The sequence below is a fragment of the Candoia aspera genome, chromosome 6 (assembly GCF_035149785.1).
Source record: "Candoia aspera isolate rCanAsp1 chromosome 6, rCanAsp1.hap2, whole genome shotgun sequence".
In the NCBI taxonomy this organism is placed as follows: Eukaryota; Metazoa; Chordata; class Lepidosauria; order Squamata; family Boidae; genus Candoia; species Candoia aspera.
In genome coordinates this window covers 89,324,171-89,346,202 of record NC_086158.1, presented here as the reverse complement: position 1 = coordinate 89,346,202, position 22,032 = coordinate 89,324,171, and the positions used below count along the sequence as shown (strand labels likewise).

The 22,032-nt window shown below is 42.9% G+C and overlaps 2 protein-coding genes across 24 annotated transcripts in view; one reads left to right on the top strand and one right to left on the bottom strand.

Moving 5' to 3' along the window:
- Positions 1-22,032, bottom strand: part of ZSWIM8 (zinc finger SWIM-type containing 8) — a 746,829-nt gene that overhangs the window by 542,586 nt on the left and 182,211 nt on the right. The window lies entirely within an intron of this gene.
- CAMK2G (calcium/calmodulin dependent protein kinase II gamma) overlaps positions 1-22,032 on the top strand; it is a 170,464-nt gene that overhangs the window by 131,867 nt on the left and 16,565 nt on the right. For 5 of the 19 annotated variants that reach the window (XM_063307645.1, XM_063307654.1, XM_063307646.1 and 2 more), the window contains 4 exons: positions 409-441; positions 16,650-16,718; positions 17,960-18,004; positions 19,706-19,754. In XM_063307645.1, coding sequence (XP_063163715.1) covers positions 409-441; positions 16,650-16,718; positions 17,960-18,004; positions 19,706-19,754 — 196 coding nt within the window. The remainder of the gene's footprint in view (positions 1-408; positions 442-16,649; positions 16,719-17,959; positions 18,005-19,705; positions 19,755-22,032) is intronic. The other 14 variants (XM_063307657.1, XM_063307648.1, XM_063307652.1 and 11 more) reach the window with 3 other exon arrangements.

The following is a 22,032-nucleotide window of genomic DNA, read 5'->3' as shown; positions in this document are numbered from 1 at the left end:
AGTGTCCATGAATCAATGCAATAAAAATATTTTTATAGGTAGATGTTGAGTAAAATACTTTTTGATGGACACTGTTGTTTCAGTAATTTGTAGGTAAACAATTCTCCTCCTTTGCTAGATTGGACATGATGTGAAAAATAATGGACCTCTGGTTTCAATCTCTCCTGTGTCACACTGGCTACATCTTTTGCCATTTTGCTAAGCTTGGAATTTTCTGTATCCAGGTTTCTACTACTATTATATAACTGCTGGCTTTCATGAGCTCATTTATTTGTGGCGTTTGATTCCTTTCTTGAAGGAACATGATTGGCAGCAGGGTCTCTGCTGATGCATAAGTGCCAACATTTTCTTTGCTTCTCTTCTCATCTCTTCTTTCCTTCTCTTTCCTCCTTTCAATGGTGTGCCCAGAAAAGGAAGTCAAGCTCCAGCGTACATTTGATGGTGAGCTCCTCCCATAAACTGCCTGTGACCCTGTTTAACCACCATTCTCATGCCATGCACGTCCAGCTTGTGCTCATCACCCCACATAGCATGTCTGGGCAAGGGGAGGCGGTTGGTTGGATGGAGAGACATCTTGCACTTCAAAAGGTCCATGTTCTCACAAAAAGTGGATACTGAATAAGAAGCAGCCTCCCAAGCTGAATCTGTTATGCTGCCTGCTCTTTTTGGGCTAAGAAGGCACGGTCTCTATACTCGTAGGGGCATGGAATCTTGGCTGTTTTGTTGCAGACGTGCTGAAATGGGCAGTGCTAGTGAAGACATCCTTGGTGGTAAACAGCTCTACTGCAGCGCAGAACAGACTGCCTTTTCTGATATGTGGGTGTAGCACTATTGGAAGCTCACAGCTACCCTTCTCTTCCAGGAATTTTAAACAAAAATCTTTTGGAATTCAACCATTTTCATACCTCTCTTCTTCCTCTCTCCCACAAAATTTCAAAAGTATATATTGGCATTAATGCCAACATTACTTGGCATTAATCAGAGACCATCATTCTCTCCATTCATTCTTTCTTCATAAATGAATGTGTATTTTCCCTTGGATGTGTTGCATATGTAATACAATCAGATGTGAAGAGACAAATCCCTTATTCTATGTCACTTGTGATGCTGAAGCCCTCGCCTCTTTGAAGCTCAATTTGGATGGAATCAACATTGTTCCCTTGTGATAGTATTTTGGATCCTTGCAAGACAGTAGTTTTTTAAAATGCAGCCCACATCAAATACTAGACTGACTATTTCAAGAGGAAAGCATTCACCCAGCTGTACTTAGTGGCGGCAAAGCAAAGAACCCTTACAGTTACAGCTTTTGGGGGGATTTTGTTATGGGATTATTAATTTAAACTCCTTAGACCCTTTTTTTCCCTCATGCACCTTTCTGCTTTGTCCCAGAAAGATACTGGGATGCTGGATGACACAGTGTCTGATGATGGAGCATAATTTATGGAGTGGCACCTTCCAGGCTCCCTCCTAGCACACAGGGCAGGACAGGAGACAATGCTATATTGCAGTATAATTGCTGATTGGCCTTTATCTTAGAGACTTAGACTTTGAGAATAACTCTAAGACTCTGAAATCCTTGATGTCTTTACTGTAAGAATTTCTTTCACTGTCAACATCAGAGCAGAAAAAAATATTCTGGTTAATGGTGAATCCAGGAATGAAAATAGAGATACTGTAGCATGGTCTCCATTTTATAGGAGCTTTTGTTATAAACTTCAAAATGGGAACTAGGACATTACTTAAGAGCACAAATTATCTGAGTTAAGAAAGAGTCTGGTAGCACCTTCTCAGACTAACAATTTTATCTAAGGCATAAACTTTTATGAGCTGCTTATGCCTGAAGTAAAATTATTAGTTTCAGAAATGCTACCAGACTCTTTCTGAAATTTGGCTGCCATGGACTAATATGGCTTTCCTCCTACAATCTATGATGAGTGATCTGAGGAATCCCTTCCGCTTGACCTAAATGGGATTGGGGCAATCTCTTTTATTAAGAAGGTGTCCTGCCTGCCAGAACTAAGCATCTGCCTACAGCCAATCCCATTCCAAGCAAGAAGCATAGGAGACACAAAAAGTTGAGAGTGGAATAAAGGGAGAAGGTGGTTGCTCTTTTTATTTCAAAGTTTAAATGGCTGGATGAGTTCTTTGAGTATGCACACTTACCTTTGGTCAAAGTTATTAGCCAAAAACTTGAAGTCTTATTTTTCATCCTTTACTGTTAGTGGCACTTTCCAAAGGAACACACCTGCTATTGGTCTTAGCATTTGTTCTACAGCCATCAGCAGTAGAGCATCTAGATTGTTCTCCAAGTCATTTTTATAACATGTGAAAACGCAGAAGGCCTGAATCTCCATCAGTGGCTCCAAAGCATGCATCAAGGTTACCATATCATGGCCCATACTCCATTGATAGTTGGTACAGAGATCTATCTATCAAATTTTTGATAGATAGATATCTATCACGTCCACGGGGGACCCTGGGCGGTTCACAATAAAACAATTAAAATTTCAATAAAATCATAAATACCACCATTAGTCAGCATAAAATGCAATAAAATCCAAGCCATGGCGGATCTAATTCAAACCATAAGGGCATAAAACTGGTCCCCCCAGAACTAGGGAATCAACCAGCCCCAAGAATGGCTCTTCCCCTCCCTATTCCAGGCAAGGCGACAAATTATTCTCTATGTCCTTCTTACTCCTTGGTCCAAGGCATAGTAATGATCAATTCTTGTCTATATATGTAATTTACTCAGAGGAGCATGCCAAAACAGAGTATAAGTTCCTTTTGAGGGAACATCGAGGATTCTGCTCCTTTTTTCCAAACAGAGATTACTAACTAGATTTGTAGCTTCAATAATCAAATCTCGAGAATGCTTGTTGTTAATAAACAGGCAACTCTGTCTTTCAGGGTATGAGTCTGTCTACAGATGGCAGCGGATTCTAATCAAACAGCCTATGACATGGGAGTATTGGCATTTCAGAACAAGATCAGAATGCATTATGTGTTCATCATGGGCAGAGTACTAGCACAAGGCTGGATCAAAATGCAGAGTATTTACTCCCTGTCTCTTTATGGGGAGGCTATGCTATCTTTGTCAAGGCAGGGTATTTAATGGTTCATTCTGCTAAATATCTGACAGAGAAAATGGGCAGCAGATTTTCTGTTCCTCCCTTTGGGATTTCCCACTAAATCTGGTCATATCACCAGAAACTGCCCATGATAAACATGGTACCTGACAAGGCAGAATGTTATATCCCTTCCCACCAGATCTTTCTAATAGGACGGTGGAATTGAGAACAAAAGACATAAATGTTGGTGACCAAGACACTCATAATTCTTGGCTCACAAGGACAGTACAGTTTGGGTAGAAATACAGCCACTAAAAGTATCTTCTATCTCAGAATCGAAGTTTGCAAGATTTATTCCATCTGATAGCAGTGAGTCATAGTGGCAGCTGTAGCAATTGAGCTGTTCAGATGTAGTGGTGGCCTTTATTTATTTTTAAATCTTCTAGTGGCAGCCCACTAACAAGGCATATTTGGAAGACTTTCATGAGTTGATGCAGCTGAGCATTGCAGGCTTTAGGGGGTTAAGATAATTAGGCTGTTCCTAATGTTTCTACCAGCTTCACACAGGGATGATCATATTTCATGCTTGCAGTACTTTGTGTTTTGACTAAACCCTGAAGAATCTAGCACAAAAGGCATGCATTGAGACTGAAAGAATTCTAAGTCCAGACATTTATTCTGAGTACCATAAATGAATAGAATTCATAGCCTTTCTGACAGGAATTCTCGCATAGTTATGATGGGCTCTTCATTTCAGCAGTATTTGGGGTAAGTTGAAATCTACTTTTTGCTGTTAAATAATTGGATGATGGAATGATTTGCTGATCTACCACAAGTCATCCAGAGATCTGCGAGTAGATCCATAGCTGTACACAATGAAGCAGCAAGTCGCACTTAAAATAGGATCTGGGTAAAGGAGTGTTTTCAAGCAAGTCTGCTTGCTAAAGATGACTAAATGAGATAGCATTAATCTTCTTGCTCACAGGCTTCCAACAAGAAACCTGAACAGGAACTTCTCAATACTAATGGAAGTCATCCTTAGCCTTTAGCCAAAAATCTCTTAAAGATCTTGATTTTTCTGATATATTCTACCAGGATGTTTGAAATTAAAGACACCGTCTTATAAGTTACATTGTCTTTCACAAGACTAGGTTATAATGCAATCAGGCATCAGTTTTGTGCCCAATGGTAAAAATATCAATAGGATGAGAATGGTAAACTGATTCTCAGACTTTCTCTGCTTACAATAAGAGAGGCCACATTTATTTTAAAAGTTTCTGGTTCTTCAAAAGCCAGCTGAAAATTGGTTATATTCTGTTTTCACCGTATAAACACCTCATTGAAGGAATCATATAATTCCATGCGAAGTATAGGTTCTTTGACAGGTTTTATAAAGATCTATTAGATGAAATTGGTACAACTGGAATATGAGATTGGTGTGGTCTTTCATCAGGGCATTACAAATTGATATGTGTCCTTCAGCCAATGCTCCCTTTGTAATGCTTTTGGTACTGTAAAAACCTGGTCCAGTTTTATGCCAACCCTTAAAATGTCACTGAATTTGTATGTTCTGAAGGATATAGAATGTCCTCTGGAAGCCAGGAGAAAACTATTTCTTAATTATCAGTTCCTCATCTGATGAAGAAAGTGGTAGCTCACAAAAGCATATCGCTTTTCATAAAATGTGTTGGTCAAAAATGGTATTTTCCCTACTAGTCACTGATTTGTCTGGGACCAGTTTGTCTAAACACTGTCATATTATTCTACTTTTTCTGTCCTTTGTTTTTATATACAGCAAAATATTCTTTAGTTGGACCATCTTTTCATGTTTTACATGTTTCCTTTGCAGTTCCTAATCTACAGAATATCTCTTCAGTCTTGCATGGGAGGGTAAGGACCCTCTTCCCCCTTAAAGGAATTTGTGTACACTTTGGCTAAAGTGGAAGTATGGAGACTTCCAAAAGTCTTTGTAAAACTACTGAAAGTTGGGGTTTATGATAAAACCCTCCCCATTTTTGCAGTAACGTAGCAGAAACTGGTATTGATACAATAGTGCTTCAGAGATAGAAGACTTTTCTTTCAAGCATTTTAGACCAGATACAGTACTGGAGTAACTTTCGGTTTATTAATCTTTGTCACCTGTAACTGCAGAGTCATTCAACTGTGCATGGAATGAATGCAGGTTGGCTTAAACTTCCCTTTATAGGGAGGTTAGACACTTAGCGGCAGATTCTGCAAAGGAATCTCCTTTGGCCTTGTGCTGTTGGCATTACTGCCTAGCATTAATGCTTCCATTTGCTGTACTAAAAACATGTTGCTGACCTTGAGTATTGAGATGGATTTCTCTTCTTGTCTGCCAATGTTTGATGGGTGGCTGGTAGTTGCTTCAAAGACAGGTGTCATATTTCCTTTTATGTAATTTCAATGAAGTACAAGTTTGAGCTCTCCCTTTTTTTTTAACTTATATTTAACATTATTACCTGTATTTTTAAAAAAGCCTTTGTGTGGCAGTCTGTTTTGCATATGAGCCCTAAATAGCAGTCAGAAGTAGGCAGAAGACAAAATGGCCTTAAGGGCACTATGGGGAATGGAAAAAGAGGGATAGGCATCTCTGCCTATTCTGCATTGCAAGGTGCCTATATCCATTGCACAGATATTACTTCTTAAGCTACCAGCATTGAACACATACATGGTCTTAAATTTTGACTTGGTAAGAAGGCTTGTTAGGAATGTTAGTGCTGTGTAATTAATCAATTAATTAATATTTGTTGGAGAATAAAGGTCCTAGTCATCTCTTCTGACATTTCTGTCAACAAAAAAATTCTGAACCCTGTTGGTATCTGCAACACATGCAAACAGGTCCTTAATCCATTTCTACTTGTCCACTTCTAAGTAAAATAGTAATTCAAGAAAAGAAATGTACTCATGCCTATACAAACTCAAATTGTAACAACATCATAGAATGTAAAGGTTGATAGATACCTTGGAGATCACCTAGGCCACCCCCTACTTAGCGCAGGAATCCACTACTACGGCTTCCCTAATGATGGCCATCCAGCAACTATTAAATGCCTGTAGGGAAAGCCTATCCGCCTGTACGATATTTTAGCAGCTGTTACTGTTAGGAAACTTTTCCTCCTGATAAACTAAAATTTATTTCCTGTACTTTAAACCCACTGCTTCTTGTCTTGTCTTCTGGAATAATTCTGCCCCATCTTCTACATAATACTTGTCTTCAGATACTTGAAAACAGCTATCGTGTGTCCCCATTGTCTTCCCCAGGTAAACGTACCCAGTGTATTCAGCATCTCCAATCATTCCTTGTAAGTTTTTTTTTCCCAAGCTCCTTATCATCTTGGCATCGCTCATTTGGACTTACTATATTGTAGGTGTAGTGTGACCAATGCAGAATAGAGACTTCTTATACATTAGTTTGCATGCAAGCATCCTTTTTAAACATCCAAGCTTACTTTAATTTCTTTGCATTTGATTTTCCACCATTCTAAGCCAAGAAATAGAGGATGCTACTTTATCTAGGTTAGAGAAGGAGAAGGGGGCATTCAAGCCAAGGAGGAGTAGGGATGCTGGGTGGGATTGCATAATTTTACTTCGTATGGGGCAAAGTAAGAGGAAAATAGGATGTCTGTGTAAACACACACACACACACACACCCATTCATTCATTCATTCATTCACCCTGGATGGAAAGACTCCCTTTCAGACCAAACTCCGAGTTGTACAACATAGTTCACTTACTGTGTCACATGAAAACCTGCCAGAGGCTTTAGTCCCTCCTAGCTGAACATTGTGAAGGTTTCCCTGAATATAGGCAGAAGAAAACAGATATCCTATTTATATCTGTGCCAGGGGTTCTGAAACATTATGATGCCACAGCTCCCTAAGGTGATAAATTTGAATTTGTGTGAATTTCCCCCCCTATGATTATTACATTGAGGTTAGTGTTGGGCAAAAAATAAATATGCCATTTACTTTTAATAATTACATTTTAATTTGTGTAACACATGAAACAAATCTAGAAGTTTATGAAACAAAACTGTTAAAATACTTATAAAATGGTGAAGTTTGCTAACATGTACGTTTCTACAGACATTCCAAAGACTGATATTATATACCACCCCAGCAGAATGGCAGGGGACGCATGGATATTTTCACAAGAAGCTGAATGCAGCTATCTGTGGTCAATATCAAATCTTTATTACAGCTAAAGACCTGCAAAAGCTGACCAATGTCAGCAAATCATCTGTATCAGTTAATAGATTGTGACATGATTAGTAGATGTTAATATACCTTGCAGAAAAAAATAGAATTTTATTCATTCCAATTGTGCTAACCCTCCCCTCTAAGTCTTTGAAATATATTAAAGCTTTCATCACAGGAAATTATAAAAACATTTTCAATGTTTCAACATAATGATGGATTTTAATGGCTATAGTAGTCCAGGATGGCTGTGTCAAGGAATAGCCTCTTGAGGATGTAAAGCACCACTGCCTGGGCTTTTTGCCACAGCTCACACCCAGTCCCTTGTCTTTCTCTGGGAGCTTGTACTTACATGGGGAGGTGATCAAGCCCATGGGTGGTAGAGCACACCTTTTGAGAAGAAGGTTGGGATGCACTCCAAATGAAGGTGATGGTTTGTAAAAAGTGCACAGAGCCATCAACATTTAAAAACAGTGCAAAATTATGAACATATTCAAGCATACACACACTCATACTGTTGCACCTTGTATTCTTCCCAAGCCCCATCTTTTTTTATTGCCTGTCCATTATAGCAGCAGCAGTTGCAATAACAGGTTGTAGTATTGTTGTAGTAGTAGGACTGGATTTTGAGATGAAGAGAAAGTAACAAGAAACAAGAAACAAGGCAAAAAAGTTACAGAAGATGTGAAAGAGTGCAATGTGCATTCAGAATCAGCAAATTGTTGGACGGAGCATTTGGTCAGCAAACTGGCATTCCTGTGGACCATGTCTGGTCCACCATCACTACTACTGCTTGCCCTCTGCTATTAGCCTGCTATATTATGGAATCGCCACATAAGGGTGAATTCTTTTCTTTGATCTCAACCAAATCTCTGTGATAAACACCATAATAGTACTTTTATCCACAATCCTGGACATCCTGGATGGTGTTTTACTAGTAACCATCCTGTATTGATGAACAGGACCTGGGAGTTGGAGGGGCCTCCTTCACTGTCACTTTTACTTCCTTGGTTAGAATGCAGCCAGAAGGGAAGGGAAGGGAAGCCAGCTAGTAGCCTACCCATTTTTTCCTTGCTAGGTTGCAATCCAGTTGCAGCCTTAGTGTCTGTTCCCAAGCTATTTCCTGTTCCTCATTCTCCCTATCTCCGGCCCTTTGTCTTAACACCAAACTGTAATAAAACCAACAGTACTTTTAAAAAAACTCTCTCACATATTCTCATTATGTGTAGAGAAAGAGCAGGGATGTCCTTGCTCTCCATAAGAGCCCTTCAAATTTTTTCTAAAGAGCTTCCTTCAATAGTGATCCCTTTTGGGGTGAACTGATGCCGTCTGGAGCAGAGGCATCTTGCTAGGAAGACTAGGCCAGGGGCTATCTGAGATACCAAGAGTCACTTGGGAGCCCTGAGCCACAGTTAGTTAAGGAGGGAGGCATGGATCAAGATGACAAAGCATAGTGTACCTCTCATAGAATGGCTGGTCTTCTTAGACTTGTTCAAGAGAGTGCTGGTGTCATGCGCTGCCTACCTCTGAATAATGCTCAGACACTGGTTCTGTGGAACAGGCTCTGATTTATTCACGGTGTAGGTACAGTATAGGAAAAAAGCTGAGAGTGACAGGAGCGCGCCGGTGCGGGGTTTAAATACCCCGCGCCGGTCAGCGCCCCCTCACTCGCGGTTACGTCACCCCCCTTTGTCCAACACGTTGTCCTGCCGGTAGGTGAGGGGTTGCGAGGCCCCGCTGGCGTTCCGGGATCGCCCATCATCGGTTTCTCTATTCCTCCGGTGATTGCTGTCAGCTGGGCGATCTCCGTTGCGTTAGCGCTAACAGCTTGGGTGTGCCTCGCAATCCGTTTAGCCATTGTTTCTTGTCCTTCAGTCTTTGTGAGTTGATGGCTACTTATCTTGAGCCCCTTCCCCTGTTTCCTTGCTATTGTCATGTGTGCCATTGCGCTGATGTCTTCAGCTCAACGGCACTCATGACAGCTGGTCCTGACATCCAGGCAGAGTTCTTTTTCAGCACCAATTCCAAGGAGCTAATACAGTCTGGAAAGAAGCCTTTACTAGGTTTGGTTCGGCAAAGGTTAGGGTTCCCTGGAATTGGTGCTGAAAAAGAAATGACCGCAACCAGGACTACCAGAACTGCTGTTGCTAAGCGGTGTGGCCATGTGATGTTTCACCTAATAACCGCTTCACTTAGTGATGGAAATTCCGGTCCTAATTAGGATTGTTAAGCACGCGGTGGCGCTGTGGGCTAAACCTGTCCTAACAGTCAGGAATCACGCTGAGACGAGGAGTAGGTCTCTAGTGTTTATTACTGCTACATAAGACAGAATCCTAACAAACTGAAGAAGCATGGGAACACCCAGACAGATAAACCCCAAAAGTTAAGGCGGGTCTGTTCTGTGTCTCTTTGAATGACTGCTCAATTCCTCGCTACTACGCATGCATTTTCCCCCCTGGATAGAGGCCCCCTCCTGCTCGCCATCAGTACTCATGACATCACCCTCCCCTCCAGATTCACATTCCACTTTCAGCCCCCTCCCTTCCAGAGGCTTGATAAGAGTCTATGTCTCCTTCTAAGCTCCCATGGGAACTGGGCAACGATGGAAAGTCTTCAAAGGAAAACTCCTCCAAGGACAAATCAGTGCTGCTCTCCAGGTCTGATAACTCTTCTGGCCCAGGTGGCTGCTGCTGGAAAATAGCTAGATAATTAGAAGAGTCATCCCCCCTCCCCCCTGGGAAATGCAAGCCCAAGGTGGAGGGCTGCGGTTCCCCCCCCCCCCCCCCTCTGTTACTGGTGTCAAGGCTTCAGGCAGGGTGGAAACTGCAAACTTACGAACTCCTCTGCTTGGGATTCCTCTGCTTGCTCAGCCAAGTGAGGAATCTCTGGTAGAGTGCGAGGCTTGGGTTTGTGAGGGAAAAGCTGATGGAATCGATGAACCAGCGTTGGTGCATGCACATCTCTGGCATTCTCCCATGTGCACTCTTCCTCAGGGTACCCTTTGCAGTGTATTAAATATTGGATGCCCCTTCCCCTCCTCCTAGAGTCCAGAATTTCCTCGACTTCGTATTCTTCCTCCCCCTCCACAATTACTGGAGGGGGGGGGCATTTGCGATCGCAAGGTACTTGGGGGAGGGTCTTTGGCTAGCAAGGCTCTGTGAAAGACTGGATGGATTTTCATGGATGCTGGCAGCTTTAAGCGATAAGCCACTGGATTTGTCTGCTGTACCACAGTGAAAGGGCCCACAAACTTAGAGTCCAACTTCTTGGAGGGTCTGGTAGAGGTCAAAAACTTGGTAGAGAGCCACACTTTGTCTCCTACCGCAATCGCTGGCCCCTCTTGTCTGTGAGCATCTGCCGCTCTCTTATAAGCACTCTTTGCCCTGTTCAGCTGCTCCTTTAACAACTCCTGTGCGGCTTGTTGCTCTTTAAGAAAATCAGCCGCGGCTGGAACAGCTCCCTGTTGGGAGGAGGTGGGCAACACCCGAGGGTTAACCCCGTAGAGTGCTTGGAAAGGAGACATCTTGGTAGAGGATTGCACAGAGTTATTATATGTAAATTCTGCCATGGGGAGCAGGGCTGACCAATTGTCTTGCTGATAAGTGGTGTAACACCTGAGATACTGCTGTAACCATTGGTTAATTTTCTCAGCTTGCCCGTTACTAGCAGGATGATGTGATGATGATAGGTGGATCTGGACCCCTAATGACTAGAAAAGGGCCCTCCAGAACCTGGAAGTGAACTGAGGGCCTCTGTCACTCACCAAGTGATTTACCATGCCTCTATACCGAAAAACATGGTCCACGAACAACTGCGCTGTGGCTTGTGCAGATGGGAGGCCCTTGCAAGGAATAAAATGCGCCATTTTAGTGAAAAGGTCCACCACCACTAGTATGGAAGTCAGCCCCTGGACCGGGGGTAAATCAGTGATGAAATCCATGGAAACTGTATCCCAAGGCCCACTGGGGGTGGGTAGGGGTGCAAGAGTCCTGTGGGCTTCCCTGGGAGAGGCTTGGCTCGTCTACAGGTATGACGAGAAGTGACGTAACCCTTTATGTCTGCAGTCATCTTAGGCCACCAGTAGTCTCTCAGAGCTCTATGGAGAGTTTTGAAAACAGCTCCGTGCCCTGCCGTTTGATGGTCATGGCAAAGTCTCAGTACTTCTTCCCTCTATGAGGGGGGAATGTATAATCGCCCGCTATGCCAGAGGATTCCTGCCTCCACATTGAATGGCAAGGCAGTGTCTTGCGGGTCCCTCTGGAGGTCATCCATCCTGGCCCTGGCATACGGGTCCTGTTGCTGTTGAGCTCTGACTCTTGTAAATAGGTCCTCTGCTTGCCTGCCTGCTGCTAAAATCTCTGTCTGGTTCCCCCTCATAGACTGATCAAAGTTGTGAGGTTGTAATATAGTAGCCTGTACCTCCTGGTGAGTAGCTGGGGTTGCCTGAATGGGTCGAGACAGGGCATCTGTCATGTTCACCGTTTCAATGTGCCTGGTACATCATAACGCCTCGCATGCCATTTCCTTGGAGGGGGCTGACTCTCAAGAGCGGGTGGATAATTCCACTCTGCTGAGGTGTTATCTCTTGGCTGCTGTATTGGAATGTGTTTGGGTTAGGTCATGGATTCAAGGTTGCTTTCCCAGGCTGAGGCTAACGGTTTCTAGCACCTGGGAAGGGGCGGTTGATATGGCCGGGCGAGGGAGGGACTCTCCTCAAGCAAGGGGATTTAGTTTGTATTTTCGCGCGCTTTTGCTCATTCTCAGCTTTCTCTGTATTTGCCATAATTTCCCTAATAAATCAGATTTCATTTAAGTAACCTCTTGTGAGTCTGAGTGTTTGGGGTAGGCAACCATTACAGCATCTGCCAAACAGTTCTGCACCCTGGGAACATAAGAAATAACAAAATTGAAACAGGAGAAAACCTGGCTCCATCTGATTTGGCGTGGGGTGAGGGATCTGGTGTTTTGTAGAAGCTGTAAATTCTTGTGATCGGTGCAAACTTTCACAGGAAAGGCTGCACTTCTAGCCAGTGCCTCCACTCTTGAAATGGTGCTTTAGTTGCCAGCAACTCCTTGTTAAAAACATCATAGTTTCTCTCTGCTGATGAGAGCATGCGTGAAAAAAAGGCACAAGGAAGCAATGTATTCTCGATTTTGTTTGTATATTGCAATAACACCGCCCCAATGGCAATATCGGAAGCATCTGAATGCATTATGAATTGCTTCGTGGGATCAGGGTGTTTTAACAGTGGCTGGGATGCAAAGAGTTGCTTGAATTCTCGGAATGCTGCTTGCTCCCTCTCCCCCCAAATGAATTTTGATCCTTTCTTCAAAAGCTGTGTGAGGGATTTAGCCCTGTCACTAAAGTTTTTTATGAACCTCCTGTAAAAATTGCAGAACCCTAGGAATTTTTGTACATCTTTCACATTGTGGTGGGGGTTGCCAAGAGAGAATTGCCTGGACCTTTGAAGGATCCATGGATATGCCTTCAGTTGATATTCTATAGCCCAGGAAATGTAATTCTGTTAAATCGAAGGCACACTTCTCTAGCTTGGTGAACAGCTTGTCTCAGTCTTTGTAAGACATTACGTACATGGGTTACATGAGTTGTAGCATCCTCAGAGAATATTAATATGTCATCTAGATAAATGACCAGATGCTTATCTAGTAAATCAGAGAAAATTTGATTCATAAATCGGGAAAATATGGCTCCTGCATTAGACAAGCCAAAGGGCAAAACAAGGTACTCAAATTTACCAAACCTGGTGTCGAAGGCAGCCAGATATTCATGCCCCTCTTTCATCCAGATCAGATTGTACGCATTCCTGAGGTCCAACCTAGTAAAAATGTGTGCTTTCTGTAAGTGATCCAGCAGATCAGATATTAGTGGCATGGGATAATTTTCCTTTATTGTGAGTTTATTGAGGGAACTGAAATCGTGTACCACTCTCATGGGTGCCTCCTGGTTTGCCGGTGCCAACGGGTCAGGCTTCTTTGGTATGAAGAAGGTAGGAGCAGACGCTGGGGATGTAGATGGTCGGATGAAACCCTTTTGGAGATTAGAATCCAAGTAATCCTTTAAGGTGGCTAGTTCCTTGGGGGACATGGGATATTGTTTCCTTGCTGGAATCTTGGCTCCTGGTATCAACTCAATGGTGCAATCACAGTCCCTATGGGGGGGGTAGTGCTGTGGCCTCTTGTTCGCTGAAAACGTCTGCGAAATCTGCATACTTGGCTGGCAGCTGGACCCCCCCTGCTTCCATGACTGCGTTGGTTGCTGGAGAGAGAAGGGCAGCTTGAATCTTGTGGTGCTGGCATTCCTTAGCTGGGAAGGAGATTGCTCCGTAGTCCAGTTCAACAGTGGGTTGTGGATCTTCAGCCAAGGTGTGCCCAGGACTATAGGCACATTAAGTGATGCCGTAACGTAAAGTTGGATCCACTCAGTGTGGTCTCCCGTTGTTAATTGCAAAGGTTCTGTGAACCTTCTAATCGGCCCTGCCTTGAGGGGCTGGCCGTCAATGGTCTCCACTTCTATGGGACGTGGCAATTCTATGGTTGGGATGTTGAAGTCTTGTACGGTCTGTACATCAATAAAATTTGTGGAAGCTCCGGAATCCACGAGGGCCTCTAGCTTGACCTGGTGCTCTGGGTTTACGTGCATTATGACTGCTAAGTAGTAAAAGAATTGCCTGGAATCCTCGGAATGAGCCCTTCTTAGTTGATTGATGGTCTCCCTGCTGAGCTCTGTGGAGGGAGACCGACGGAGTTTTCCTGGTTGGAAGTAGAGGCGGAGGTGGCTCTTGTTTCAGCTGCTTGCCCTGGGACTCTTACGGAATTTGCTTGGCTTCTCGCTGGGCAAGCTCTCACCATGTGCCCCTGGACTCCGCAATAGAAACAGAGGGCTCTCTCTCTCCTTCTCTGTCTCTCAGCCTCAGAAATAAGCCTCCTGCTCGCCCCGATCTGCATCGGCTCCTCTGGTCCTGAGTAAGGAGATGCTGCGGAGAGAGCTGGAAATCCTGGAAGCATCCTGAGGCCCCTGCCTCTCCCCGGCTGCATCTGTCTGAGCTCTTCTAGCCTGGCATCTATGACCACAGACAACTGATAATAAAGCTTCTAGGGTAGCTGGTGTTCCCTGGCACACTAATTCATTCTTAATTTCTTCATCCAGCCCCTGTTTGAATCGGTCTTTCAAGGCACTCTCATTCCAGTCCAGATCTCCTGCTAACAGCTTGAAATCAGCAATGTAGATTCCCACTCTCTTGTTGCCTTGCTTGAGCTTCCGAATTTCCCGGCTGGCAGTGACCTCTCTGATCGGGTCGTCAAAGTGTGCTCAGAACCCTGCCAGAAAATTCTGGTAGTCATTGAGAATTGGGTCGTTGTTCTCCACCATGGGAATAGCCCATTTGGCTGCTGGGCCCTTTAGCAGACTTAGAATGAAGGTGACTCTGGTTCTGTCTGTGGGAAACTCTGCCGGTCTGCTGTCGAAAAACATTGTGCACTGTGTGAGAAAGGTTCTCAACTGTCCTGCTTCTCCTCCAAACTTCTCTGGTAGACTGCCCTGGGATCTCAAGACTACTGGCGGAGCTGCTGCTGCTGCTGCTACTGCTGCTGGCACCGGTTGTGGGTTAATCGGAGCTGGTTGTTGTAACTACTGTAGCATGGCTGCTTGTAATGTGTTGATCTGGAGATCTACTTGTTGTTGGTGTTGTTGCAGGGCTGCTGCCAATTGTTGGATGGCTTGCCGAATTTCCTGGTTTTCCGAAGACATTTTCCAAATGTCTCTCCTTTATTTTTCCTTGTTCCTTCCTCTTTCAATGGGAGTAGGAGTTTGTTAGGATTGATGTCCTAACAGTCAGGAATCACGCTGAGACGAGGAGTAGGTCTCTAGTGTTTATTACTGCTACATAAGACAGAATCCTAACAAACTGAAGAAGCGTGGGAAAACCCAGACAGATAAACCCCAAAAGTTAAGGCGGGTCTGATCTGTGTCTCTTTGAATGGCTGCTTAATTCCTCAGTACTATGCATGCATTTTCCCCCCTGGATAGAGGCCCCTTCCTGCTCGCCATCAGTACTCATGACAAAACCGCTGAGCTGCTGAGCATGCCAATCGGAAGGTCAGCAGTTTGAATCCATGTGACGGGGTGAGCTCCCGTTGCTAGTCTCAGCTCCTGCCAACCTAGCAGTTTGAAAATATGCAAATGTGAGTAGATTAAGCGGTACCGCTTCGGCGGGCAGGTAACGGCGTTCCATTTAGTCATACCGGCCACATGACCACGGAAGTGTCTATGGACAAACACTGGCTCTTCGGCTTTGAAACGGAGATGAGCACTGCCCCCTAGAGTCGGACATGACTGGACTTGATGTCAAGGGAAACCTTTAACTCTTACCTGTAGAGGGCATTATTTTTCTGCTTTTCATTATTATTATCCACAATATTGCTTTTAAATATTTGAGAAATCCATAAAATATTGTTTTTTATGTCACTGTGTATAGAAGGTTTTAAAATGGGGAGAAGGGCTTGGTACCTGTTGAAATGGACAGTTTCAGGGAAGCAGATTTGGAACAACCATGATTCTTTCATAGCCAACAAAACCCACATGATGCAGGAGTTCTGTGCCCAGATACTTTTTTGCATTGTTATATTTTATTTAGAGAATGTTATTTTATCATGTATGTACTATATATGTTGTAAGGCGCTGCCTGTGATTCCTGGGTACTCCAGCCTAGCACTTGATGGGGCTAGAAGCACATAGCTCTACTTAATACAATATGCTTTCAGACATTGTTACAGGCCAGTTACTGTTCAATTTGTTTCTCTGATTTTCAGCTCAGCAATGAAACCTCCTTTTCCACTATTAAATCCTGTAGGTGAGCCTGAAGGTGCCTCGGCTCACTTGTTAACTTCTAAGTGGGATGCTTGTCAGGGATAGCTTGTGCTGGCAGGCCTTCCTGCACAGCTTGCATGAGAAGGAACCCACAAGAGGGATTGCTTCTTACAAAATGCACATCTGGGTCTGTCCAACCTACTGCACTTCATCTAAATATGTTCCCTTCTCTTAGTTGCTCCACCTATTGGCTGAGTTAAGAGTCTGTGTAGGCCACTTGTTTTCCTCCATACACTTTGGGCCAGCCATCATTTTCCATATCCTCCTCCTTTTGCTCATCCTGTCTAATTTTCTGTATATCTGTGGGAGATGACAAACAAAGCAGTGCTTATTATCGTCCTCTAGCTCTCTTCTCTCATAAGGTTGATTTGGGGAAGGGACTGAACTAATTTTTAGCAATAATAATGTCATGTTGTTATGATTACTGCCCAGGAGGGCAGAGGAAAAACTAAACCATCTGTTTTTCTGTCTTAGCCACAGACCAACAACAAAGCCAGTATAGTAAGCCCAGCAAAAGAAACACCCCCAGTGCAGATGTCCATGGTATCTTTCCCAACCATTTCTTTGTTCTTGCTTTATTTTTGGTTCCTACCCTTGCCCAGAATGCTGCCTGTGTTGCTCTTTTGTTTTGGCTTAGTTCTGTCTGCACTCCCAAACATTATCCCAACTTCCTTGCAAGTAAGAGGTGCAAAGTGCTCTGTATGTGGGGTGTGCAGCTTGTCCAAATCCGAAGGAGGCTGTAACAGAGTGACCAACAGCATCCAGTCTCCAAGGAAGGAAGGAATGGAAAACTCTTCTCTTGTTTGATTTGCACAAGGTTTTTCGCTGCTCCCTACTAACACTCTTGCCAAGGGCCACCCATTCCATAAGGCAGTAGAAAGGCCTTTTGCTGGTTGTCCTTAAAGATTGAGCAGTAGCCTCGTGCAGTAACATATGGGCATTATGGCACCGCCATGCTGCTGACGAGGAGGCACCAGAGGGCCTACGAGGAACGAAACTGGATAAGGACAAGCCTCTCCATAATAATTCAGGAATGACGGCCAGCGTAAGAGCTTAGTGGGGCTCTTAGAGACTGGATAGTTGCTTTTCATTCTTTGTAATGCTTTTTTTTTCCCCCTCTTGGGATATTTCATAATTTGAATTCCCACATACATGGTGTATCCCATAATGCACTGGCTTTAAAAGAGTTGCTTGTAAGTTGCTTAGCTATCTCCTCTTTGTATTGATGTTATCTCATTTTGGCAACTCCATTTGAATCAAACATGAAATTTTGCCTGTTCTTTGCTGTAGCATATCGGGGTGCCTTTGTCACCCACTGCGTGGGAAATTATGAATGTCCCCCTAGAGAGAGAAATAATGCCAAAAAGCTCTGTGGGGAAAACATGGAGACAAAGCCATATGTTCAATCTCTTTGTTCTGGGTGAAATTTCAAGTGGACATTTTCCTTATTTAGTGAATTACCTATAACAGTTTACCCAGACTTTTTTCTTGACAGCTGTATTGAGCTTTCAGACAAAATTTACAGTTTATTAGAATATGGTGAAGTGCACATGGCTTTGTCTGCTTGCAAACATAGGTATTAGGATGGGTTGGTCTTTCTGAAGACTTTTTGTGGCTCTCCAAGGGAGTGGTCTGTGTACATCTGTTATGTGCTCACACCATCCTCAGATAGAAATCTTTGTGCTTCTTGTTTGTTATTTTGCTTTCCCAACAGATACTGCACAAAGGAAGAAAAATGCTTTGAGCTAGAATCTGATTCTTTATTTCTGTCCTCTTTCAATTAGGAACCACAAACTACTGTTGTCCACAATGCTAATGATGGCATAAAGGTAAGGTGAGGTTCACAAAAGGCCTCGATAATTCCCAGCTGTCCTTTTCCTTTTCCTTTGAAATTGCATGCATTAGATAGGATTCACATTAGCCAGTCATATGTAATTATTTGTTTATTTGTTTATTTTATTTATATCCCGCCTTTATTATTTTTATAAATAACTCAAGGTGGCAAACATACCTAATACTCCTTCCTCTTCCTATTTTCCCCACAACGTGTGAGGTGAGTTGGGCTGAGAGAGAGGGACTGGCCCAAGGTCACCCAGCCGGCTTTCATGCCTAAGGCGGGACTAGAACTCTCAGTCTCCTGGTTTCTAGCCCAGCACCTTAACCACTAGACCAAACTGGCTCTCCAGTTTGTGCACAGTTAATTATGCAGCTGCAAGAAGAGATGGTCATGTAGTTTTCCCTGAGTCATATGTTGTCTCACTGTCTTACTCCATTTATTAGATTGCTGGCACACCAAAAAAATTATTTTATTTTGAAAAGTACCTGTATTCATGGCAAAATACTTGGCTGTCTCAGATATTTGGATATTTCATTTGGAGCGTTCTCCTTGTCTTTTCTGACACAGAAAATACAGTACAGTACAGATACAAAACTTATTCAACATTTTCATCTTCTGCATTTTATGTTTGGCAGAGTGGTGGTACAAAATATAACTTTTCCTACAGATTACAGATTAGGTGTGGTGTTTCTCATATGCAGTTGCAGAATAACTCCTCTTCCTGACCGTTTTTTCTTACATTATTTAAACCTTTCTCTTAATTGTGGACTTCGTTCCATCTCATCCTGACATTTGTCCCATATAAAAGTTTGTGGTCGCTTTTTAGGAAATCAAAATCTACAACATGATGTTAGAACTTGGCAACTTCATCATACCATCTCAAACAATTCAGCTCTCCACTTCTCATCTTTTCTGCCATACCATATCACATGCTTGGTGCTGTTTCAGAAATTCAAAACTATTTAAAAAGTGTTTTGAAGTAGGACCTTTCAATATTTAGAAAATGTATAAATATTTATGCCAGAAAATAAAGGAGTTAGCTGACAAAAAAACAATTAAGCAAGAATGAAGACTGAATTGGTCTTAAGTTTAGCATTGCTGAATCTGGCTAGCCAGACTTGCAGAACTCACTTTTCAATTGACGACTTAAATAAATTGGTTTGATTAAGAGAATCATTGTGTGAGTCATACAGTTTGAGCACCACTATAAAGAAAGCCCTGGGCCAGGCAGGGATCACTAGATTTTACTTTCTTTAAAAAGAGAACAAATATATCCAGAAAACTTCAATGTGTAGAAGATTAGGGAGACACTCCATAATTTATCTGTAGTTTAAGCAATACCGGGCCTTGGATATATTGGGAGGCCAGTGCAGTGAGGAAAGGGGCAATAAAAATTGGGTTGTGGAATTTCAAAACAGTCTTGAGGATAGATTGCAATAATCAGCAACTGTCATGTGAATGAAAGTTGCCAAATCTCTCTTGCCAGTTGCTGTCCATTTTTCCCTCTTGTCTGCTTCTCTTGGAAAAATCTGCTTGTCTTGTAAATTTTTATTTTATTTATTTATTTCCTATCCCGCCTTTATTATTTTTATAAGTAACTCAAGGCTGCGAACGTGCCTAATACTCCCTCCTCCTCCTCCTCCTCTTTCCCCTATATGCCGATGTTTTCATCCAGCAGGGTTCTATCTTGCAGGGTTCTACAGAGAGCTGTAATACCACTACTGAAGATGAAGACTTGAAAGGTAGGTACAGCTTCATAGCAAGTAGAGAAGAGATTGCAGGCTCATTGGCAGAGCAGCTATTTTCCCTGCTAGCTTCTGTGCATATGAAAGTTGATTGACCAGTGCTATTTGTCCCCCTTAAAGGAGTAAGAGTGATTGTAATTACTGTCTTCTGGACTTGCTGGTTTCCAGACTGGGCATATTATCATTGTCGTCGTCGTCATCATCTAAATTTACATACCACCCGAATCCCAGCAACTGTGGGTGGTTTACAATTGTTAGAAACATTTAAAAACAAAGGACAGTACCTGGGGAAACAGAATTGCTGTATTTCTATGCAATGTGTAAAAATACAACATGAACATTTCAAGCTGCCAAAATAGGCAAAATTTGACTTCCATTATTTACGGCATGTCAGGACAAGTCATTTAAACTGACCTCAACTTGCTCACTTGAATTGAAGGAGGAGAGTACTTGCACTGTTCTTTGTAGATGTGATGCTCTTGGGGAGAGTTCTTGTAACAAAGCCTTTCCTCCTCATTGGTCAAAGCTCTCAATCAAGGATCACATAGCTAGGGCTACCATATCTCAGATGCAAAAATCTGGATGACTGCAGGATGGCAGCACAGGGTCATAGAAAATGCAAAGGCTCTGCTGCCACTTAGTGGGTGACTGGGATGTACTAACTGCACTGGTTGCCTTGTTCTTCCTTGTCTTTTGCAGTTGAAAAATGGGGGTGGGCAGAATCCTGGGAAAGCAGCATACAGGGCTCCTTCTAGCATTTTATAGTGGTTACTCCAAATGACCAAAATCCCTTATTAGTAAACAGAAAACTGGATTGAGGGTCAGCCTGTTTTGAACAGGGCACAGGCCTCCTGAAACAGCAGTTTTGAGACGCACCTGGGACTTTGCCTGTTGTACTACTTTCTGAGCAGGTCGTATTTGGCAATACTTATCCATACTTAAGTTCCCTCCTGTCTTGACTACTGTAATGTAATGTGCTCTACATTGAGCTACATTTGTAAAGTGTCCAGAAGTTGCAGTTGGTGCAAAATGTGACAGGAATTTAGTGAACAATGGCTATATTTTATTTATTTATTTATCGTATTTCTGTACCACCCATCTCACAAGCGACTCTGGGAGATTTACAATTCAGTTAAAATAACAGATTATTTTTTTTATTTTTATTTATTTATTATGTATTATGTAAAACATAAAAACAAATACATCATAGAAATATAAATATAAAATATAGAAAAATATTTAAAATTTATATAAAATATAAATTCCTCAGAGCCACATCACGGCGCCAACCACCCCCATGATTGGCTATCCCCCTTGCCACCCCAAGCGAACTCCCTTTTGGAAGGCCAGGAGAGTGGGGGCCTGCCTCACCTCTGGGGTTAATGTGTTCTACAGGGCAGGGGCCACAGCAGAGAAGGCCCTCTTCCTGGGCCCCGCCAATCCTCATGGATAGGGTCCGTAGCATGGCCTGTCTGCCCGACCAGCTGGGACAGGTCGATACAATGGGGGTGAGGCAGTCCCTCAGGTAACCTGGACCCATAGGATTATATGATACTGATACAAAGAAGTCTAAAGGGATGGGCAGTTGTTCACTGGGCATAATTTAAGGTGTTACTGCTGATTTTAATGCCAAAAATGACTTAGAGGATGGCTATCGCAGGAACCATCTCTTCCTTTATGAAACATGCATAGCAGTTGAAGATGATGTTCTCACAGTTGAGGAAGCATCATCTCCACATCATACTTGTGAAATTACCTCTCGTAGGACAATTAAAAATGAGACCTAAGCTGAGACAACTCATTGGTTTCACTTCACTTAATTATCAGAAGGCACCATCTTTGGTCTTTCAAGGCTGTTACTTCAGGGACCTAAACAGGATGCTCCCAAGCCTCAGAGTGAAGAAGTGATCCTTGAGTATGTCTGACCAACTTCTAATCTAACTGAGTTTAAGCTTAGCAAAGTCAATTTCATCTACTCTTGGTAGATTGTTTCTACCTCCAGCTCATATAACCACTACCAGTGTTTCTCAACTTTGACTTGAAGTCCACACATCTTAAAGTTGCCAGGGTTAAGAAACACGGCACTAGAACTAGCTCTAAATACATTGCACTGGCTGAAATAATATGAAACAATTTGGTTACTTAAAGATGTTTCCTTGAACTTGGTGAGATAAAGCATAGCTTTCTTGACTCAGCAGAAAAATCTTCCTGGCTATGCCCTGTAGAGTAGCCATTATATCTGGACAGATTGCAGAAAAGCACATGTTCTTGTTGT